This window comes from Engystomops pustulosus, chromosome 4 (genome assembly GCF_040894005.1).
Source record: "Engystomops pustulosus chromosome 4, aEngPut4.maternal, whole genome shotgun sequence".
Taxonomy (NCBI): Eukaryota; Metazoa; Chordata; class Amphibia; order Anura; family Leptodactylidae; genus Engystomops; species Engystomops pustulosus.
Genome location: NC_092414.1, coordinates 160894477 through 160916237, shown reverse-complemented (window position 1 = coordinate 160916237; position 21761 = coordinate 160894477). Strand labels below are relative to the sequence as shown.

General features: G+C 38.0%; 1 protein-coding gene across 1 annotated transcript in view; it reads right to left on the bottom strand.

Annotated features, from left to right (window-relative positions):
- The window catches only part of ADAMTSL3 (ADAMTS like 3), a 332874-nt gene that overhangs the window by 149190 nt on the left and 161923 nt on the right, over positions 1-21761 (bottom strand). The window contains exons 4-5 of the mRNA XM_072148344.1: positions 4178-4305; positions 761-806 (exon numbers count right to left, since the gene is read on the bottom strand). Coding sequence (XP_072004445.1) covers positions 761-806; positions 4178-4305 — 174 coding nt within the window. The remainder of the gene's footprint in view (positions 1-760; positions 807-4177; positions 4306-21761) is intronic.

The following is a 21761-nucleotide window of genomic DNA, read 5'->3' as shown; positions in this document are numbered from 1 at the left end:
AGTCTAGTACACTAAATATTAGTTACAGGTGGTTTACAGTGGTGATGGGGGGCAAGATGATAAGTTAAATAACTTGTGTAAGAATTCTCATTAATTTCTCATTATCACATACACTCTTTATGTAATGATTTATTTGAATCTGTTTATGGTATAGGCTATTACTGAATATTGACAGGATGAACTATTCAATGGAAACATCATTGTCATCTTTGAATGTCATATTTGACTAATATTTTTGTATTATAAGGTATTGCTTTCTTTTGCACCTGCTCCGCGTTGATGATCCTTTATGCAGCTTTTGACCACAGGAGGCCAGTGTTGCGTTTACTGAAGAGAACTGAAACAAATCTCATCCACAGAACGAATTAACCTCCCTTATATCTGTAATAAAGTGAGTTATAAATGTGTTCAAAGAAAGGTTTCAAGGAAATCCTTCCTCTTTAATGACCAAAACAAAGTCTTCTTTGCAGACAATAAATGTCTAAATATTGGCTACTTTCAGATAAAAAATGTTGTTCCTTAAATCCTCTCTAAAGTGCAACTTCCTCTTGAAAGACATTGTGAATCACGGCTTGGCAGGAAGACGCAGCCAAGGAGAGACACTATCGGGAAGTATGAGTGCAAAGCCTTGGGCTGTCAATTGATTTAAGTAAAGGAAAGGAAGAAGTATAGGAAAACAGAGACAGGGACTAGACCAAGTTTAGAGCTCTCGTGTGGAGACAATGGAAGGGAGGAAATTAATAATGGCATGCAGACTTACATTATTGCTACATGTTCTGTAACGAATGTTCCGGCCTTCACAGCTCCTGAAACACAATGTTGTGGGAGAGTGTGAAAATCAGCAGCCCACTATCACAGAAATCTGTACAGTATTTATTCAATCAATATAAATCTAATTTAAACACTTAAAGGACCTATAAAGTTTAATTTAAGAGTCAATTACCATGTGCTTTTAAGATGGAATATCTATGAAACTGAGGCAAAGAACATTCGTTTTCACAGCCCAAATCCTGAAAGGGGTCTTCAAAGATTGACAAACTGACATCACATTCATGGTACATATGACAGCTGAGCCGACTGCTGGCCATTCATTCATATAAGAGTACTGAGGCCAGTGATTGCCTTAGCACAATGATCATGGCATCAGCATGATCATGCTCTGCTACATGTCACAGATATGTACCTGCCTCCCCCTTCCCCCGGATCACTTATCTCCTTGTAGTTTGCAGCCTCTCTCTTTGCTCACAATGTCCTGGCCGGATGTAAGTGTCTCTGAGCTCCGTGCAGGGGGTGTGGCTACAGTACACACAGTAGAGAGACAGAAATCTCATCTGCACAATCTCACACAGGAATCAAAGATGGCAGCCACCCGACCCAAAGTGAGAAGTTACAGGGGCAACTGAAATTGTGTACAGCAGGAGTGATAGAGACAGGTTGAACTTATATCTGTGAAATGCTGCATTTTTTAATAATAGTGAATTAGAGAATGTGTTATTTTGTCATCCAGGTGATTTTGAAATTGTTTTCTCACGACACATTGAGCTTCATGTTGGTTGAACAATTTAAGAAATACGTTTTGTGTTTCATTTTTTAAAAATGAAAATTTGGAAAAAAAATTTGAAAAATCTATTAATTTTTTTAAAATTAATTTTCAGTTTTCCATTTTATGCATTCTAGGTATTTCGTTAGACCACCCACAGAAGTGTGTTGCACGCTTTATATTAAAGGTGCACTGCTTTTGATAAATGTGGGCCAGTGTATTCTAGCATCCAGGCAAACATATAGCGAAAGTGTTGTTAAAAAACTTCCAATTTAGTTAATCTCTTTGAAAATATCAGAAAGGCTTCATAGCAGAAGGTCTGACGCTTTTCGAACCAGAGAATGGTTTTTACTCATAGACTAATTTACTCTTTACTAGCAAATCATTAGCTCTTCGTATGACTTTATCAATCTTTCACATAATTTTGGAGAAATTGTGGCCCATGCTTCTCTACAACATTGCTTCATTAGGTATGTGGACATTTGTTTATACACAGTTCTCTGTCTATTGGGTTGATGTGTGTTGCCCCTGACTGGGCCATTACAGCAGCTTGGCTCTTTTATAGACAGCCATTCTGTGATAGGTTTACTGCTGTATTTTTTCATAATTCATATAAGCAATGCTCTATCTTGAGTATGTCATCGCAACATTGTAGCATTTTAAATCTGATTTATGGGTCTGCAGAACTAGTGGGAAGTGTCAATGACACTTTATGACAGTCTAAAAAGCATAAAAACATGATGTCACTAATCTACAGGGGTTGGTTCAATGACTTAATGTATGTAATGAATGTTTAGAAGGAATACATAAATGGAAATGTCTCATCATAAAGGACCAAGGTGTTTGATTTTTGGAAAAGGGTCTTTCAGGGGTTTTCTGTCTTTTATCAATCCCATGGATGAGAGATGACAGTCTAAAGCAAGCAAGCTAGATATCCCACACTATTCAGTCAATGCATTAAAGTAAATCAGTTAACACAGTATAAAAAGTTTGTTTTGTTCATTCAAAACATTTATCTTATGAATAGAGGATAATTGTCAGATTAAGTGGAAGATTTGCCACCAGGATCCCCTTCAGTTGGTAGAACATGGCCCTCAAGCTTACCTTTGCTGTCAAGTTTTATCTTATTTTGTAAGTTAACATAAGTTCCATAGAGATCTCAGTGGAACTCTGGGACAGTTTACAGGATTATATGGTTCTAGAAGTCATATTTACTATAATGAAGTTTAGGATAAATGTTTTCAATACAAAACAAAACCCTTTAAAGTTTTTGGAGCTAATTTTAATTATATGTAAAGCAAACCTGTCACCAGGAATAGCCTATGCTATACTGATTTACAAAATGCCTTTGTGATTATTCTGAATAATTTCAGTACTTTATACAACTTTATTTCGCATTACCTAGCTCCCTATCAGAGCACGTGGTGAGCCCTAGGGAGGGGGAAGGGAGCAGCTGCAGCAGTCTGTGTGCCTGTGTTTTAGTGCCCTCTCCTTCACACTCATCCAGCTTCCACCCCTCTCCCCACTTCTGGTCATGTGTGGATGAATGCATCAAGAGAATGATAAACTGGCACACAGGCTGCTGCAGCTGCCCCCAAAAGATAATCAATTTTATCCTTGTAAGATACACATAAAATTCATTATGAGAGCCACAGGCAGAGAGATATCTGTGCACTCTGTCCACATGCACCCAAGATGTCATCAGAAGGCGCCACCTCATACAGTGTGTGGAGGCAGAGCGAGTACCAAGTTTATTTTTTTCTATATGATGAAAGGGTCCTTTGTCTTCTAATGGATTTATTAGTGAGGGGAGACTGCTGCTGGACATTTTATTGAGGGTAGACTACTGTTGAATATGTTATTGAGTGGAAGCTGCTAGACCCCAACATCTTATTTATGAGGGGAGGCTGTTGCTGGACATCTTATTAATGAGAAGAGGCTGCTGCTGGATATTTTATTAATGAGCGGAAACTACTGTTGGATATTTTATTAATGAGAGGAGGCTATCGGTGTACATTTTATTAATGAGGGGAGGCTGCTGCTGGATATTTTATTAATTAGGGGAGGCTGCTCCCAGACATCTTTTTAATGAGGCGAGGCTGCTCCCAAGACATCTTTTTATTCAGTGGAGGCTGCTGCTGCATATTTTATAAATGAGGGGAGGCTGCTGCTGGATTTTTACTAATGAGGGGAGGCTGCTGTTGGATATTTTATTAATGAGGGGAGGCTGCTGATGGTCATCTTATTAATTAGTAAAGGCTGATACTGGACATCTGATAAATGTGGGGAGGCTGCTGCTGGACATCTTAATAATTAGAGGAGGCTACTGCTGGATGTTTTTCTAATGAGAGCAGGCTGCTGCTGGACATTGTATTAACGAGGGGAGGCTGCTGCTGGATATTTTATTAATGAGGAAAAGGCTTCTCCCAAACATATTTTTAATGAGGGGAGGCTGCTGCTGGACATCTTATTACTCAGAAGAAGCTGCTACTTGACATTTTATAGGAAGAATTACTATACATACAGACCAGTAAACATAAGTAAATGTTATCACAGTACATCTATATGCTGTAAGTCATATTTACTCTAGTTTTTTTATGTGAACAGGAAGAATGTGATAGAAAAATTCTTACTAACCTGCCATTTAAACACCTTCGTAAAGAGTAGGATGCTCCTCCACCACAGGTCCGTGAACAGTCACTCCAGCTCCCCCAGGCATCCCAGCCAATGTCCTTGTCATTGTCAGAACGGGTAATTCTGGAAGTCTGTGATGGAAAATAACAATAATAATGCAACATTAATACAAGATGCAGAATGTTAATCCATATTTTAATTATTATTGACTATTTAAGGGGTTTGCCCTTCAAAGAACGTTCTCAAATTTTGATCTCCTAGTGACGTTTACACAATTAAGTTTGTTTTTGATCCCCTTACTTTACAATTTTACTCAGCTTTTTTGCTGTTTTAGCTCCTATAACTCATTGAATGTCAGTGTGTGCAGGGACTCTCTAAGCAGACACTTCATGATTCTTCTGTGCTACAAGATGCTGTGCACTGACAATGTGCTTAGATTATTATGGTTCAGGGTTTATCTTCACTTTTATTTAGCTTCTGAACATTCTACTGACACTAGTATCTGACACTAGTAGAGAAAGTCTCTGTACACTGCTGCATGATGGCAGGAAGTGCCTTTGTCTGAGCCGGTCTTGTATTGCAGGGGGGAGGAGCAGAAGGCAGAGAGCGCTTCACTGTGCAGACAACAAAAGCTATTCATAAGAAGCATTTGACCATAGTCAGAAGATTTATGGTTGTATCTGGGGACAACCAAAATTTTAAACACCAGGACTGAAAGAGACAGGTTGGAATTGTATCTGTGAAATGCTGTATTTAGAATACAGTGAATTAGAATGTGTTATCTTGTAATCCTGAGTATATTTAAGAATCTTGTCTTCGTGGGAATACTCCTTTAATGGTTTGGAGAACACAATACAGATACAGATAATACATATAGTAACTATGAAATCTTCTTTCTCAGCTAGTTCAATGCTTTTTTCAGCTGAAATGTTCCTGTAATTAGTGGAAAATTCAGCTGATGAGAGTTTTATAACTTAAAAGAGCACAGACGAAGCATATGTGTATTTGTTTGTAGTTGGAAATTATTAAGTGGTCTAATTATTCCTAATTGTGGCAGTTTGTGTTTGTTTAGGCAGCAGGGCCTTCCTCCCAATGCCCAGAGCTGCCGCTAGCATTCAGCACAGAGCCAGCCATCTCGTGAGAGGACTCAGAAATCATAGCAAGGCACTCACCATCTGACGAGAACCAGACTGGCTCCAACCGTACAAAATTAATGATTTATTGTTCACAAGTATTTTCTGAAATGCACGGTTTCGGCTAAATAGCACGCCATGACATTAAGCAGACACTTTCTGCACTATGGTGCGATAATTGGGGGTTTTGCTCAAGATACATATTTTACATTACAGGACATGCAGAGTTCATTAATTATATGCAAATAACATTGCAAGGAAAAGTGACACTTTCTATCAACCTTCTGTTTGTTTAAGCAGGGGCTGGCCAAATCCAAGCAGCCATAACATCAATGTCCCAAATGCACTGACAGTGCCTACTTCTGGGAGTCATTTTTCAATCCTATCAATAATTTGTATAGTTTATTCTTTCATTTTTCTTAAAAGGTTGTATAATCTCAACATGTTAAAACATTTACAAATGCCCCCAAAATAATCCATCCATTTAAAAACATTGGGGCACATTTACTTACCCGGTGCAGTCGTGATCCCGCTGTGCGTTGTCCGACGAGGATTAGGGTCCGACGCGATTCACTAAGGTCATGCGTCCAATTTCCTGCAGGTGTCGTTTCTGCTCCCAGGTCCGCCGGAGTTAACCTTCTTCTTCCTGATGCATGTCAGTGCTGATCTTGTGACACATTTAGTTTTTTAAATTCTGCGGTTTGTCCAAATCCGTCAGGTTGTCCGACGGCCACGCCCCCCCGAGTTCTGTCGCATGCAAGCTGGCGCCGATGCGCCACAATCCGATCACGTGCGCCAAAAACCTGGAGCAATTCGGTGCAAAATGGAAATATTCGGGAAAACCCGATGGAATCGTGGTCCGTTCACCCTTGTGCCCCATTACCTTTCACAATGTTAGGTGATATATGATGCATAGGGTGTGTAACTGCTGGGACTCCCACAGAACAGTAGAAAGTTGCTCCCCTCACCATCTGTACAGCATTTAGTATTCTGAAAACATTATTAGGGGTAAACCTGTGATTTTCCTTATTAATGCAATGGCAGTTATGGTTTTGATAGATTCGATTATAAAGGAAATCTACCATCAAAATCAAGCATGACAAAGCAGCAACATTTACTCATATATCCAGGCATCATGACTGTGGTAATCTTATATATTTGTTATCCATGGCCTCCTTCCTTCTAAAATCAACTTTTAAAATTATGCTAGTGAGTCAGAAAGGGCTTGAGGGGGTGTTACCAGAGCCCCTCCTAGATTTACTGGTAGATACTGCTGACTCTGGTATCACCACCGGAGCTCCTTTTACTTTTAAGTTGATTTTAGAAGGATGGAGGCTAAATATAACAAATTTAAAAAGATAAGCACAGTCACGATGCCTGGATCTACGAGTAAGTATCTCTGGTTAATCATGCCTTATTCATGCCTGGTAGATTCCCTTTAAACATAAATCATATTTTTCTTTTTGTTTCTGAACATAATTTATGATTATATTAAGGTAATAGGCACAGTAGCTACTGTGGGGCTCAGCACCCAAAGGGAACAATCTACTATCAAGACTAAGGTTCAGTAAGTGAAGACTATTGGCGATGGAAACAGGGTTTACGTTTTTGCTGTGACATCGCTGCAGTATCCCTGTACTGTCACTTCATAGTATGTACATTACATCCGTTCAATGACATCATTATATGCATTATCATGTAATGTGAGGTCAGTGTTTATTGAACCCTATATCAACCTACAGTATGTCAAAGAGTCAAGCACTTATACCTGTACAGTGACATCATTGTATGCCTTATCCATGTACGGTACTGTGCCATTAACTTATATAACTATTTACACATCTCTGTCTGGAGTTTAACCATTATTTTCTCTAACCTTGTTACGAAAACTGTACCGTTACAATATCGATCCCATAGTTACTTTTTCACACCCTTTGCTATAACAATGAGTTACCCTTACTTTCAAGTAAAGAACGGGCCACATAAAACGGCCACATAAATTGGTACCAGTTTTATGGATATTCATCCAGATTATACTTTTAACTCCTGAGTTTACACCACTGCATAATGCAGTTATATAAAGTAACACAACATAATAATGTAATATAACATAATATAATGTAACACAATGAAATTTCAGTAACCCGTATTAACAAAAAAATACAACTAAGTATAAAATTAGACACTGACATCATACAAAGCTATAGTCATATAAGGGTTAACTTGGTGAGGTTAACCAGTTGAGCAATGGTTGGTAATACAATTTGTCAAAATCTGAAAGATCTATTCCTTGTACACATATTTTCACAGAGATATGTGCATTTTTCAAAGATTTCCTTAAAAGCTTAAAAAAAACATAAAACTCGAGTTTGAAGGGAAACGCACTTCCCTTGCCAATCTGTGCACTAATCCAAGTGGTATTTGAAGCATCACAATGTGTTTTTATTGGCATGCTGCTTTTATTTTCGTATTTTGTCCTGCGTAGAAATCATATGTGCTCCCATTCCTCCCAGTTGAATCAGCTGATGTTTAACCCCACAACCTTTTGGATTTTCAGGAACAGCTTGTAAAGCAATTTACAAGAAGTTTCCTGATAGGTAACTATGCATGGGTTTGAGCCAAGGACAAATCACACTCAACACAATTAAGATGAAGTTATCTCATCACAGATAGAGTTTAAATCATTGAGGCTCCAGAGAGCTGTCAGCTCCCCACAACATTAATGTGCTTCTCTGCTGCTGTTCACAGCACGCCCACATGCGGCATCATATCAGCAGACAAATGAGAGGAGAGAAGAGCTCCTGCGGAACAGGTGAGTATCTGCTGTTTATTATCTTTTAATTACACTACAAAAAGGAGACAGGGGAGATGAGAGGGGTGACATGAAAAGGGCCAGAAATGAGGGGAAATATGAGAGGGGCAACAATGAGAGGAAAAAGGTGTCATAAGATGATGGGGGGGGGAAGAGGTCACAATATAAGGGGAGATAAGGGGTCACAATATGAGGCGGATATGTGGGGCCCATACTACAAGGGGGAGATAATACTGCACTGCACATAATACTCTGGGTCTCGTATGACCCTTGTTTACATCCAGGTTGTCATATGCAGGTTAGCTTTGCTCAAGCGCCGATGACTGCCCTGGATTAAAAAAATAAGCAGGAAAAGAAATTGCTAAATCTCGGGAAGTCAGTTTGTCACGAACGGCCCTCATGATCAGGGAAGACAAGCACTGAGCGGTATTTCTTCAGGTTTTATTCCAGTATTATCACAAGTTGCATATCAACCAAGTCCTCTGGAAGAGCGCCACAGCTTGCTCTCCTGACCGAGGTTCCTCAACAACTGCCTCCAACCAGTCTCACACAATAGCCCTACACCCAACTCCACCCCCACCTTCTCTGCTACCTGGTTATCACCTAGTAGTGGGTGGTGGTAGTTTATTACCATACAATAGCCCCATGTCCAAATCCACCCTCACTGGAGCTGTGGGGTCACAAAGACTTCTGCAGGAGAGTAGAACATTCCAGAGAATAGAAATGGTTACATATGAATGATTATAAGATTATACAAATGTAACACGCTACCAAACCCCATATAGTAACACATATCAAGCATACATCACAGCCTACCGTGACACAGTTCATGCACAAGGTTGTAAAATCCACAACATGAGCCTATAGAAGCAAAGGAGTACATGTACTAGCCTAACTGTATAAGGCAGATAGCTGCTGATTGTTAAAATATCATTGACCTGTTCAGCTTAGAATGTCTTATTGACAATTTTAACAACAAAAAAATTGTGTTCACGCATGGTTCTTCTCTCTGCATGACTTCTCCAAAATATAAAAATAAAGTTCATTCCTTTTTACTAAGAAGAAATATGAAACATGATCCACTTAAGAGTTGCATGCTTGACGCGCCGTGCACCCTGCAGGCTACAGAACAAGACTTTGCTCTTCTGTGAAGTAACAAAACTCATCAGACGTCTCATCTTCAAAAAGGGGATCATGCTGAGTTAATGCCAGGACAGCTCAACATTTTAGCCACAGAAGGGCTGATGTGTTTCTCAATGGAAATATATTTAACTGCTTTTCTATATGTACATCACCCCTGGACTGACTGCTGTCTACATCCATTATATCACTAGAAGCTACATGCATATTTCTGCATAAAATAAAGGGAATACAAGCAAAAGTATCCAGGAGATGAGGGGTTGAGAAGTTCAAGTACCTGAGTCGTGGTTCCTGTGGGGCACCTCTGTGGTATAACTCACATCTCTATTAAAATGCTACATGATACTTGATAAAAAGTTTACACTGGGGCAATGGAGTGTCGAGTTCTGCTTTTGCAGCAGCTGCATTTCAAAGTAAAGTAAAAATGACTAGTTTAAAAAGTACAACATATTCATGTCAGCTCACATAGTTGGTTTTAAACTTCCAACCAATTATTCTGGATCTGACATTTCCACCATGAATTAAAGGGAACTTGTCAGCAGAAATTGAACTATTAACCACTACCAGTATGTAGTAAAGCATCTACCAGATCATGTTTGTTTCATAGTCCAGTGTGGTGGTATCATCCAGAAAATCAACTTTGAAGTGAGATGCAAATTGGTTGTATAAAGTCAAGGAGGTGGAGAGCTCAGGGTTGCAGTCGATACCTCTCTGTTGAGATTGACATCATAAGTCAGACTTTAGGACAGCAAAGTGGGCATTCTGCATCAGGGAGAGCTAGACTTCAGTCCTAAATTCTCCGCTTCCTTGACTTCATACAACCAGTTTAAATCTCTTTAAAATGTGTTTAGCTACTTTCCAACCAACTGATAAAGGTTCCCTTTAGCATTTGAGGATTTAAGATTTGACTGTTTAGGAAATACCCTTAGAAATTTCTAAAGGGCAAAGTTATGCTATAAGTTTCACCTTCAGACTTTGATGAAGTCATACTGAAAGTCATTGCGATAAAAATACATAAACAGAAGATGAAAACTTGCAGAAATGTGGTTCATGGTTGATCCTCACTATTCTACAGTTTGGTTTAGCATTTATGCATTTCAGAAAATTTTATATGTTTTTTGGATAAAACAATATATTGTATGCATCTTCTGTTGCTTCTTTTCAAATTCTATCTTTATGTGATTGTTATTAGCTATTAGAAGACATTCTGTGCCTTTCTTTGCCGTTCATTTTTAGTAAGCAGCGAGCTATGGAAATTATATAGTGGCAAACACTTCAGTACTTTTTTAAAATAAATATACATATAACAATTTGTATTATACTTTTGGATATTTTGGTTGAAAGTCATGACCAGAGGTTAGCCGCTGGAATACAAAAAGAAGTCTGTAATAGTAGGAAAAGCATTTATTTGCTCTCATCCATTGGATAATGGCTTACTATTTTCGGCAAACATGTTGAAAAGTGAATACAATTATGGACTTGGTTCTCCATAGGATAAAGAAAGAAAAACAAGCAATGTTTTCTATAGAGAACACTAAAAGCTTCCTATTCATGCACCTTCTACCAAGAGTAAAAAAATCAAAAGGATGAGTCAATAGGTAGTGTCACAATTACACAACAGTATGTACGGCTTGCACATAATATAATAATTCATATCAAATTGCAGTCGTGGCGAACCTATGGCACGGGTGCCAGAGGTGGCACTCAAAGCCATTTCTGTGGGCACTCAGATTGTCACCCCAGGACAGAGTTCCCCAGACAGGAACAAATCCACCAAATCTTCCTGTAGTCCCAGGAAACCTAAGAGATGCTGCTCTAAGCCCTATTTTAAAGCAACACTCCATTGGCTGTTTGGAAATGCAGGAAAAGTAAGAAGGTGTGAAAGGGGCTGCATTATCTTTGGAGGTCTTCCTGCTGGACCCTTCATTCTTCCTCTGGAGAGAAGCTACAATGATACTCTGAATTTTCCCTCCTTCTTTCAACTGTATTGGTGGCCTTAGGGGCTGATACGATTGAAAGATGTGGAAGAACAGGTAGCAATAAGTTACTGCTTAAAATTCAATGTTGGCACTTCACGGTAAATAAGTGGATTTTAGTTGTAGCTTGGGCACTCGGTCTCTAAAAGGTTCGCCATCACTGTCATATTGTCTCTGAAAATGATCACAGTGCTGTAGTAAGTATTATTTCTGCATCTCAGATGTTCATTCATCACAAGGCCTGTATGAAGCTCAGTCCCATTTATGTGAACGGCAATGGCAACCACAACAGCCACAGGTGTCTTAAGGGGGGAAATAGTCACCAGGAATTACTACTTTATCAAGGCTTGTAAACCAGTATAAGCTTTGATAAATCCCCCCATGAGTATATGAGATAGGCACAATGGACCTCATTTGTCAAAAATGAGGGGAAGACTATAGTAGTTGCTTATGGCAACTGAGAGCTTTTATTTTGTAAACTGCTGTGGGAAAATGACAGCTGAGCTATGATTGGTTTCCATGAACAACTACAATTCCTTAATTATTGTGATTGAGATGATTATGTGTAAAAATGTATGGGATGATACTGAGATAACTAAGAAGAAAACTTTACAGAACAGAGAATGTCAAATATAGGAGTGGAAGTAAAAGGATAGACATATGTGCAAACCAATGGTCAAGAGTAGATGTGCTTCAGTATTATGAGCGGACGTAATTGGTGTCTCAGTCCACAATGCATTTCGGGGCTGACAAATTCCCCGTCCTTAAGTGCAAGAGACTGGTGCTTAGGCATAGTGTGGCATTTGAAGCTTGTTTTAATACCTATAGGATAATTTAAAAAAATCTTTAAATAATATGTAATTTGATAACATATGACTTCTAAGACTAGCCCTTCTTGTCTGTGCACTCTACTGCATCAATAATTTTTGTTCCATATTTCAATGCTAGAGGCTGGGATAAACTTAAAGGGGTTTTCCAAGAATAAGGAAAACCCCAACGGGAATATAAAGAACAGATTGCTACCATTCTCCAGCATCCATATCACTTTTGGTTTCAAGTGCTAGACTCGACCAGAAGTCCTGTTAACAAATCTGCTTCATGGCATGACTGGCCTCCTTAGACCATAGGAAATGAAAACCCTCGGAAAACAGAAGTGACGTCCTGTGTCCAGGGAGGCAAGACATTTGATGAAGCTGGTCCTGTGATGCCCTGGAACTTCCAGTGTTTTCAGGAACCAGAGCGGGTAAATATGTGTTCTTTTTTTCCCTTCCGTAGCTCCTGGGGGTTTTCCACATTCAATACCACTGAAGAGGAAGGTTTACATGAAAGCTTCATAGCTGGGACCTATTGAATTTTTGCATTTGACTCACTACTTCCAATTTTTAAATGTTGCATGTAGCTTTTCTAAGCTAGGCCTCAGTAAAGGTGCGGAAACGGAGGTCCCTCTCTATAATATTTCCAGTGTCGCTATATTGTTTATTAAAATGTATCTACAGACAATGCAATAGATAAATTGTATAATAAATCAAATTAACAGTTTACAGAATGTAAATTCTATTTAAGAACTATTCAATTCTACCTTGAATAACAAGATTTCCATGGCTTGCTCAACAATGGCCTGGTTGGCTCAGGAATTCTCCAAATGGACAAGCCAAGTAAGATCCGATTCATCAATCTGCTTGCAGCCTGCAGTCCAATTCATTACCTATTTAGTGGATTAACAAGGCAAACTATGTGTGGTGATTTTTCTGGCTGGTTTTAGAATGGAACATAATATTGCAGCTAGTAATGCGTCTTCTATCGATCTAGTCAATTTGTGTTGGAAGGAGCAACGCTCTTTTGAGAAAAAAAAAATGAAAAGGAGTTAGAGGTGTTAATGCAAACAGTCCACTAAGAGCTAAGGAAATTGAGCAAAGGAGAACAAGGGGGGAAGATGGAAACTTTCATTAATAAGCAATAAAAAATATCACTGAATTTAAATACCAGGCACTTGCCTTTTGTAGCCAACTTCAGAAGTTTTAAGGGATTTAGAGAAAAGACCAAACAGCTACGCAGTGCCTGAAGACACCACAAAATTGGATGTGAGAAAGAAGAGCGGCTGCTTAACAAAGACATTTTCAACCAAATCAATAAAAGGTCAAAGAAAATGCTGGATTATGACTAATCTAAAGACTCAAGGGAACGCTTAGAAGGTAAAACAGTGGTTCTGAGCCATAATCCACTGTATTTATTAAATGTATCTTCACAAGTTATTTATAGCACTCCTGGCACAGAAGATATAATCAATTCAAGATGGAACATGTGAGAGGTAAAAAAGGATAAATCTTAGCTGTATAAATGGATGGCCTGTTTCTGGTTACAATATGGTAGCAACCTGAACAATATATTTTGCCAAAACCCAATCAAGTATGATATTACACAGAGAATATTAATTTATTTTAAGGGATGGAGGTAAGCCACAACTTTATAAATAATGTAAATTTAACCATTTCCCACTAGTATCCTACACACAGAACTGGTTAACTGTGGGCATGGTTATACAAAGTGATCACAAACTCAAAAATTCACCACTGTGAACACAATATAAGTCATTTCATTATTTTTGTACCGTTTATTGCTTGAAATAAAAAAAGTAACACACTTAAAATCCTGCTGCAGATGGGGCTGGGAAGCTGCTACTTCAGCCAGTTGTCTTCAAGTCAGATAAAAGAAAGTTACCAGAAGGAGACATGGATACTTCTCATTTTTAATATGAGACTAAATAGATTCAGTGATTAAAGGGAACCTGTCATCAGGACACACATTTTCACCAAATGACAGGTTCCCATAACCTTATTTATACTATTTCCCAATCTGATTTTATAATTAATTCATTATTAATTTGCATTATTGATTTCATTCACTTTTAAAAGTATAAAAAAGTATACCTGGCTCCCTGTCTGCAAACTGCATAGAATCCCCTTATACAGCTGTTAGTAGACCCTGTGCTCCAAGCAAATCTCTGTAAGCACATGTTTACTGGAGGCAGGGAGGAGGAGGGAGGGAGAGCTAGCAGAGAGGAGATAATTATGGTGACATAACTGGGACTCGGACACTAGTAATGTTAATTCTAAAAGCAGATTGGGAAATAGTATTAACGAGGCTATGGAAAGCTTTTCACTAAGATTTCCTCCTCCATCAGACTTGCTGCATCCAAACATTATATCAATGGCTATTCATTTGCATGACCACCATATAATGCTATGTTCTCTAGAAACTACTAAAACATACATGGCTAAACATACTTGTTTCCAAATGTGAGTGGTAAGTCTGCACTGGCATATAAAGGAAATAGGTGTTATCTTTGCAAAACAAGCCCCATAATGTTGATGTAACTTATTGGGATCAGCTGACTATTCAATCTTTATGGGATAGCCATAGGTACCTATCATACAAATACCTGCTCAATTCACATGATCCCGTTAAAACAACTTTACAATTCTAAACAGCTAAAAAGTTTCCATGCTTTGTTACATCTTTCCTAGAACCGGGTCATCTAAAAGAGTAGAATTTATACACTAAAATAATACTGATACAAGTAAAAGTTTAACAAGTGCCATTCACCAATTACAGAAAAATGTATCTTGGATGGTACGTTATATCATAAAAAGTAAAGCTTGTACATCTGGTTTTAATAGGCTTAAATCCTCATAAACATACTGTTATTTCTTATTTCAAGTCATCTAATAAAAATGTCTTCTGAAGCCGGTTTATAATAAATGTATCGTATTCTGTCAAAAGTATTTGACATTTAGAAAAGGAAGGTCAAATCAGCCATTCACTTCCTAAAAATGCCACTTTCCACTTAAATATATTCTAATATCCTCTGCTACTGTTTCCCTACCAATAAATAACGGAAATCAAGGAAGAAATTTCAACATTGTTTCCTTCTTCTAATATTACAATTGGACACTTACCATCAGCTTATTGCTATTCTAAAGACAATTCAAAAAGATTTTTCAACGTTCCTCTGGTTATCGGTAGTAAACAAATTGGGGCAGATTTATCAAGTGTCTGAAAGTCAGAATATTTCTAGTTGCCCATGGCAACCAATCATAGCTCCCCTTTAAAATATTCATGAGCACTCGTAAAATGAAAGCTGAGCTGCGATTGGTTGCCATGGGCAACTAGAAATATTCTGATACTCAGACACTTGATAAATCTGCCCCATTGTGTCATTTCAACGGGTGACATCAAAAGAACCGATTGACCAAGCACCATGAAGATGCTTCACATAAACTATGTGGAATATCCAGTTTCTGTAATTGATAGGGTCATCTCACTGTTAGAAACACATTAATCATATTCTGTTCCCTTTGATTTCCTTAAAGTATCAAGAAAATAAATCAATAGCGTTGCATAGACTGATGTATGTGACAGAGAAATTGGAGCATATGTTGGTTGTTAAATTATCATTTGTTAAAGTATAGATATTATCATAGGTGAAGACAAAGCTGTTGTGATTCGTGAAAACTTTTAGGTAAGTTACAAATTTAAACATATTGTGATATCACTTGACATCAGCCATAAAATGCCACCTGCAGCTGGCAACAGATGTTAGATTATGGTTGAAATTGACTTGGGTTTGTGCTCTTGTCCTGGTACCAGGGAGCCATATTTGGCCATAAAAATGTTAATATGAAAGTCACCTTACAACAAGAAGGACTGTTTTGGGTCAAAGATAAAAATCTCTAACAGACGAAATGATCAATTCACGTAATTTGCATTTCTGCAAACAAGAGGTCCTTTGACCATTGAAGATAAAAAATAACAGTCTATAAAAATAAAATAGATATTCTGGTCTATTTTTTATTTAGAGCACATGTACTGAGAAATGTTTTCAAATATATTGTGGTGGGAGTAGAATTCTGATCCTTAGTGTGTATATATATATGAGAGGGAACATTATGTAGAGAGAGAGTTGGTGTGCATTCACATTTGTGCATTTCTTGTGCTTCCAGGTTGCTTTTAAGAAAAAATACAATGCAATACCATTATTGACCCCTGCAAGCCAATGTTTACTTGACGCTCTAATTGTATCACTGCCCATATTTATAGTATAAAAGAGAGCCAATGAAAATATGTGTGCCATTATAACCCACAAGTTAAAATTAGCATGACCTTGGAACACAATATTCTGGGAATTGTTGAGCACCAATGCCAGCAACTCTGAAACTCAAATCTTATTTTGTTTAAAGGGTCCTGGTATCCTGATCTTCCAAAATACACAGGTGAAATGTATCTGACTATTACTACCACGTAGAGCAGGAGAAAATAAATAATATTTACTCAATATTTACATTTGACTTTTAGCTACACACAGATGTGTAGTAAGAGAGTTATACAGATATACGTTTCAGCGTAATCTAAACAGGATGTTTCAAGCCTTCAACCAATGAGATCACAGAAGAGACATTAGTTATCAGATACTTTATATTCAGGCTTTTTCTCACTAAGCAGCCTTTCTACCAGTCCAAACAAGACAGATGGAGGTTAACATCAAATACTTATGACTAGAATTGTACATCTGCTTTACAGCTACATTATTACCAAACAATATAAACAGGAGTTTGTGAATATTATGTTTTTGCTAAAATATCTTCTTAGAGCTGTGGATGCAACCTAAATCACGAACAGCCCTTTAAGTTCCCTGCTGCTTCCCTCTTTACCAGTTTTAATTTATAATTACTCTTGCAAAACAATATCGTTTCGTAATGGAGCCCAAGTTCTCAGAACTATATGCCTGAAGATGAAAGATATATGTCAAATAATATGACTTGCAAATTTCAAGAAAACACTGATATTTCATGGCTAAGAGAATAAAATATTAAAATCGCAAAAGCTCTAGTCTCTAGGTATAAGCTATTTTTATTACAATTACAAATGTAATGCAAAAAGTTTGCAGGGTGTCCAAAGGTTAGTGCAATTGTGGTGAACCCTGGCTAGTTCCCCAACACATAGTTTGCCTGACACGACTCAAGTCATCATTTAGCAGGATGTGCCGGGATTAATTGTATTTTAAACACTGTGTGCTGCCCGGGACAGCAGGAGAAATGAGTAGGTATAGAGTGGGCTGGATTATGTTTGGAGCTTCTGTTTCGAGAGCTAAAATTTTTCCTGTTTAGGGGGACCCTCGAGCGCCCTACTTCCAGCTGTGTTGATGTCTTCAGGACGCCATTATGGTTGAAAGATGTGACAAAGCAGGGAGTAATAAGTTACTCCCCTTTTGGCACTTGGTAATAAATAAGTTGGTTTTAGGTACTCAGCAGGTTTGGGCACTGTCTCTGAAAGGTCAATAACAAACTTTTGTCTAAATTTTATAAATAGTGCAGATGTAAAGAGTAAACTTGGTATTAGACCATATTACACTAATCTGTTTCTGTGTCCTTCTTTTCCTCCTGCCTTTCTCTCTTATTAAAGCATTTTCTGTAAATCATCTTTCTGAGAGTTAGTCAGATAAGAATCTGCTAAAGTGTCTGATGACTCAACTGTACACACATTGAAGTGGATTCATTAACATACATGCATCTGGATTATGGCGGATTTGCGACAAAAAACTAAAATGCATTACATTTTCAAGGCTTTTAGTCCTTCAATATTCTGGTGCATGGTTTAGACCCACTAAAACTAGGTCTAAAGTATAAACTAACATTCTTATACTGCACCAGAATTTCTCATCACAGTGATAAATCTGGTGCAGCAAAAAACTAGCCATTTATAGCTAGATATTGGTGTTACCTGAAAAATATTGTTAAATTCCCCCCATTGAGTCTAGGGAGATATGCTCTATAAAACATGTTAATCATTAGTCTTATTTATATGAGGTGGACTGACCTCAGAAGGCTTTCCAATACACTGCCCACTATAAGAGAAAGAATCAGGAACAAGGCACAGAAAAGAGGTCCAGTGACTAGTCCGAGTACTAGTAATAGTAAATAGTGGGAAGTCTCCTTTTTAGGATCCTGCCATCCTGGTCAGGGAGGTAAATAGTTACACCTGGTTCTGGAAAACTCTTCTTTCCTGCATTATACAGATAACCTACTGATATAATTGGTCACTGAGTTATACTATACAATCTATACTACCATGTTTCCCCGCAGATATATATATATATATATATATATATATATATATATATATACATATACATATATATATATATATATATATATATATATATATATATATACTAGACTCTTTATTATAAATCTACTGTACATATTTTTTCCTTGTCTTAGTTGACCTTAGCTTAATTCAAAAAGCAGAGACAAATTGAGAAAATGTTATATCTGATGTTCCACTAAACAATCCCAGTGCCATTGAATACTATGGAAAAGTGACCCACCCCATTAACATTAAACAGAATTTAAACAGCTTGCTTCTTTCAAGGGGACTCTCAACTTTCATGGAAGGTTCAGTCTCTTCTATCCCACTAGAAGGTCAAGGACAGCCAAGATCTGTCAGGTTCATTATTGTATTTAGCCTTGTGAAGTTCCAATAAATCTGTATGCATTGCACATAATACTAACTCATAATAAAACTACTGTGTTTAATGGAGTGAGTATGCATGAAGTACAGGACCCATAATTATTGTACCAGCATAGTAGAGGTTCTCTGAGTTACGACTTTGGGTTCACAAGATATTTGCTCAGTTACATTTAGTTAAAAACATTATTCTTCGGTTATGAACAAGGTTGCTACAAACTCCAAGGGAAAAACTGTAATGGAATTGCTCTGCTCCCGTTTTGTGGGCAGCTAAGTAGAAAGTAATAGAATCTTTAGGCAATATCCTTAACATGATATAAGCAGATGTTCCCAATGTCTTCTGGATTTTTGTTTTCAGAGCATTCTATACATCAGTAGCCTGGCATTGTGATTATATGACAGCTTCTTGCAGTTTGTATGTTTGGAGTATGAGTACAATTTGGCTGGGCTCTCGGGTGTAAGATGCCTGTCGTGATGAGTGTTTAATACCGGCTTTTCCTACAATATCTGATTGCACGGTCCTGTTTGTGCCAAAGCTCTTAGTGCACATATCCATCCATTTCTTTCAACTTGTTCCCAGTCTGAGACACAGGAAAAAATGGTTTAAAATAAACAGATTTATAAAGACAAATATTGAGAATATAATAAAGTATTACAAGTGAATAGTTTTAAGATTAATGTTAGCATACTATGTTTAATTTATTATTGCAATGATCCATATATCTAAAAGAATAAAAAGGCAGGTTTCTTGACACTAAAAACTTCATAAACAATATTATATATAAATTATATCAGGGCTTACTTACAGAAAATGACATCAATGGCCACTATTCAGTGCTAAAATTTAAATGCCAGTTGCTATTGCATCATAGGTTTCAGAGATTAAACCCATGTCCCAGATACTTGTGTATGGTAGATTTAAAGGAACTAGTACAGACTGGGGGAAATGAATCTATTTGGTCACAGTCGTCTCTGCACTCCCACTCCATCATCTTAGCATTAGAGATATTGTTCCAGAAGTAGGGAAGTACGGGTTCCTGCAGTATTGGTGCCATCCGAGTAAGGATGAGTAAGGACAGAGAATAGTAAAAGACAGTTGAAGAAAATGAATGAATAAGACTCATATTTGCCTAAAATATAACCTAGACCATAGGATATGATGATAGGTATCAGAGACCCCTGGGACTTATAGGCAGAGAAAAGTAGTGTTTGGGTGGTAGCCCAGGGCCCAAGTCTTCTAGGGGGCCCATGGGCATCCTAACTCCCAACCAAATTTATTCTGAGAAGGACCTTCGCCCATGAAATCCCTTTACATCTGTACCTGCTCATTACACATGTACACAAGAGCCATATCAGGACCTTTTGAAGGTCCTCCAATGGTCCTGATACAGCAGATTTAAAGCAGGCAGGGGGGACTCCTCCTCTTTTCCACAGGGAACTTGATTCTAGTATCATATGTAGGAAGTGATTCCAGTCGTGTAGGGGTTATAATATTCCTATAGCTGTATGTTTAGTACACAGAGAAAAGAGCCATCTACTTCAGCCTCTATTCTTTGAGTTAGTACAAAAGTAAAGTAAGTTTCATCTACTGTAAACAATTAGTAGCTTAATGCAGACTTGTATTGCTTGCAAAAATGGACTATCCACTAGCTATGGCTACAGCAGAGTCTAATATCTAAGAATCTGTGCCTGATACATATCAGGTTCTCTTATTGGCATTAAATAGAATGACAATGCCTATGTTAAGAGCTTGGAAATGTTTCCATCGTTTAAGCATCTGCCACCTCTGAGTGGCAGCTATTAATCCATCAGCTTTCTATATATAAACATTTAAGTATTCCTTTCCTCTATGTGGAATGTTTGAATTTACCCACTACTGCCAATCGTAAAATTCATATCCAAAATATTGTCACTTTCAAAGGATATGAAGAAACACCCAAGATAAAAGTATAATACCCGGCGCTAGTTTAGTGTCTGGAGGTTGAGGTGCATGACATAGAACCAAAATAAATTCCTAATAAGATTGGAGACACTTGTTAAGATATGCATTGCCAGAAAATGCGGTAGTGGGAAGCTCCCCAAAAAACTGGCTGACATAATTTATCCTTGAAAATTAAAAAAAGAGAAAACAGGGCAGAAAAACAGGGAAAACAAGGAGAGATCAGGAAACAGGCCAGAATCTGAAGTATGTGGAAGTAGTTCCTAACATACATTTGGAGGTGGTCATTTATTTATAGGTATTCATTTCTTTTCAGCTGGATGGATTAGGGAGGGGGAGTGGTTATATTGATTATGCAATGTACTGTTATCTTCTTTTAGTATACACTGTGGGGGTCATTTACTAAGGGCCCGATTCGCGTTTTCCCGACGTGTTACCTGAATATTTCCGATTTGCGCCGATTGTACCTGAATTGCCCTGGGTTTTTGGCGCACGCGAACGAATTGTGGCGCATCGGCGCCGGCATGCGCGCGACAGAAATCGGGGGGCGTGGCCGAACGAAAACCCGACGTATTCGGAAAAACCGCCACATTTAAAAAAAAATTGTGTCGCGAAAATTTCACTCACCTTCATCCTGGATAGGCCGGTGTATTTCGAGGCATTCCAGCGGACTTCAGCGCAGCAGCGCCACCTGGTGGACGGCGGAGGAACTGCTTTGATGAATCCCGGCCGGACCCGAATCCAGTGCAGAGAACGCGCCGCTGGATCGCGAACGGACCGGGTAAGTAAATCTGCCCCTGTATATTTATTGTAATTGTAAAATAGAATGATGTACTTTTGTCCTGTATATGGAAAAATAATATATATAAAAAAAGAAATCCCTACTATATGTCATGTTTTGCCTAATTAGGTTATACACAATGCAAAGTATTAGCTATATGTGGGGGTGTTCTTCAAGGGCTTTCAGTTGACATAGACAGAATAGTAAAAAGGATTAATTCAACATATAATTTATTTCTAAAGCTGTGATGCATTATTGTATAAAATATTCAATCTGCTGTGG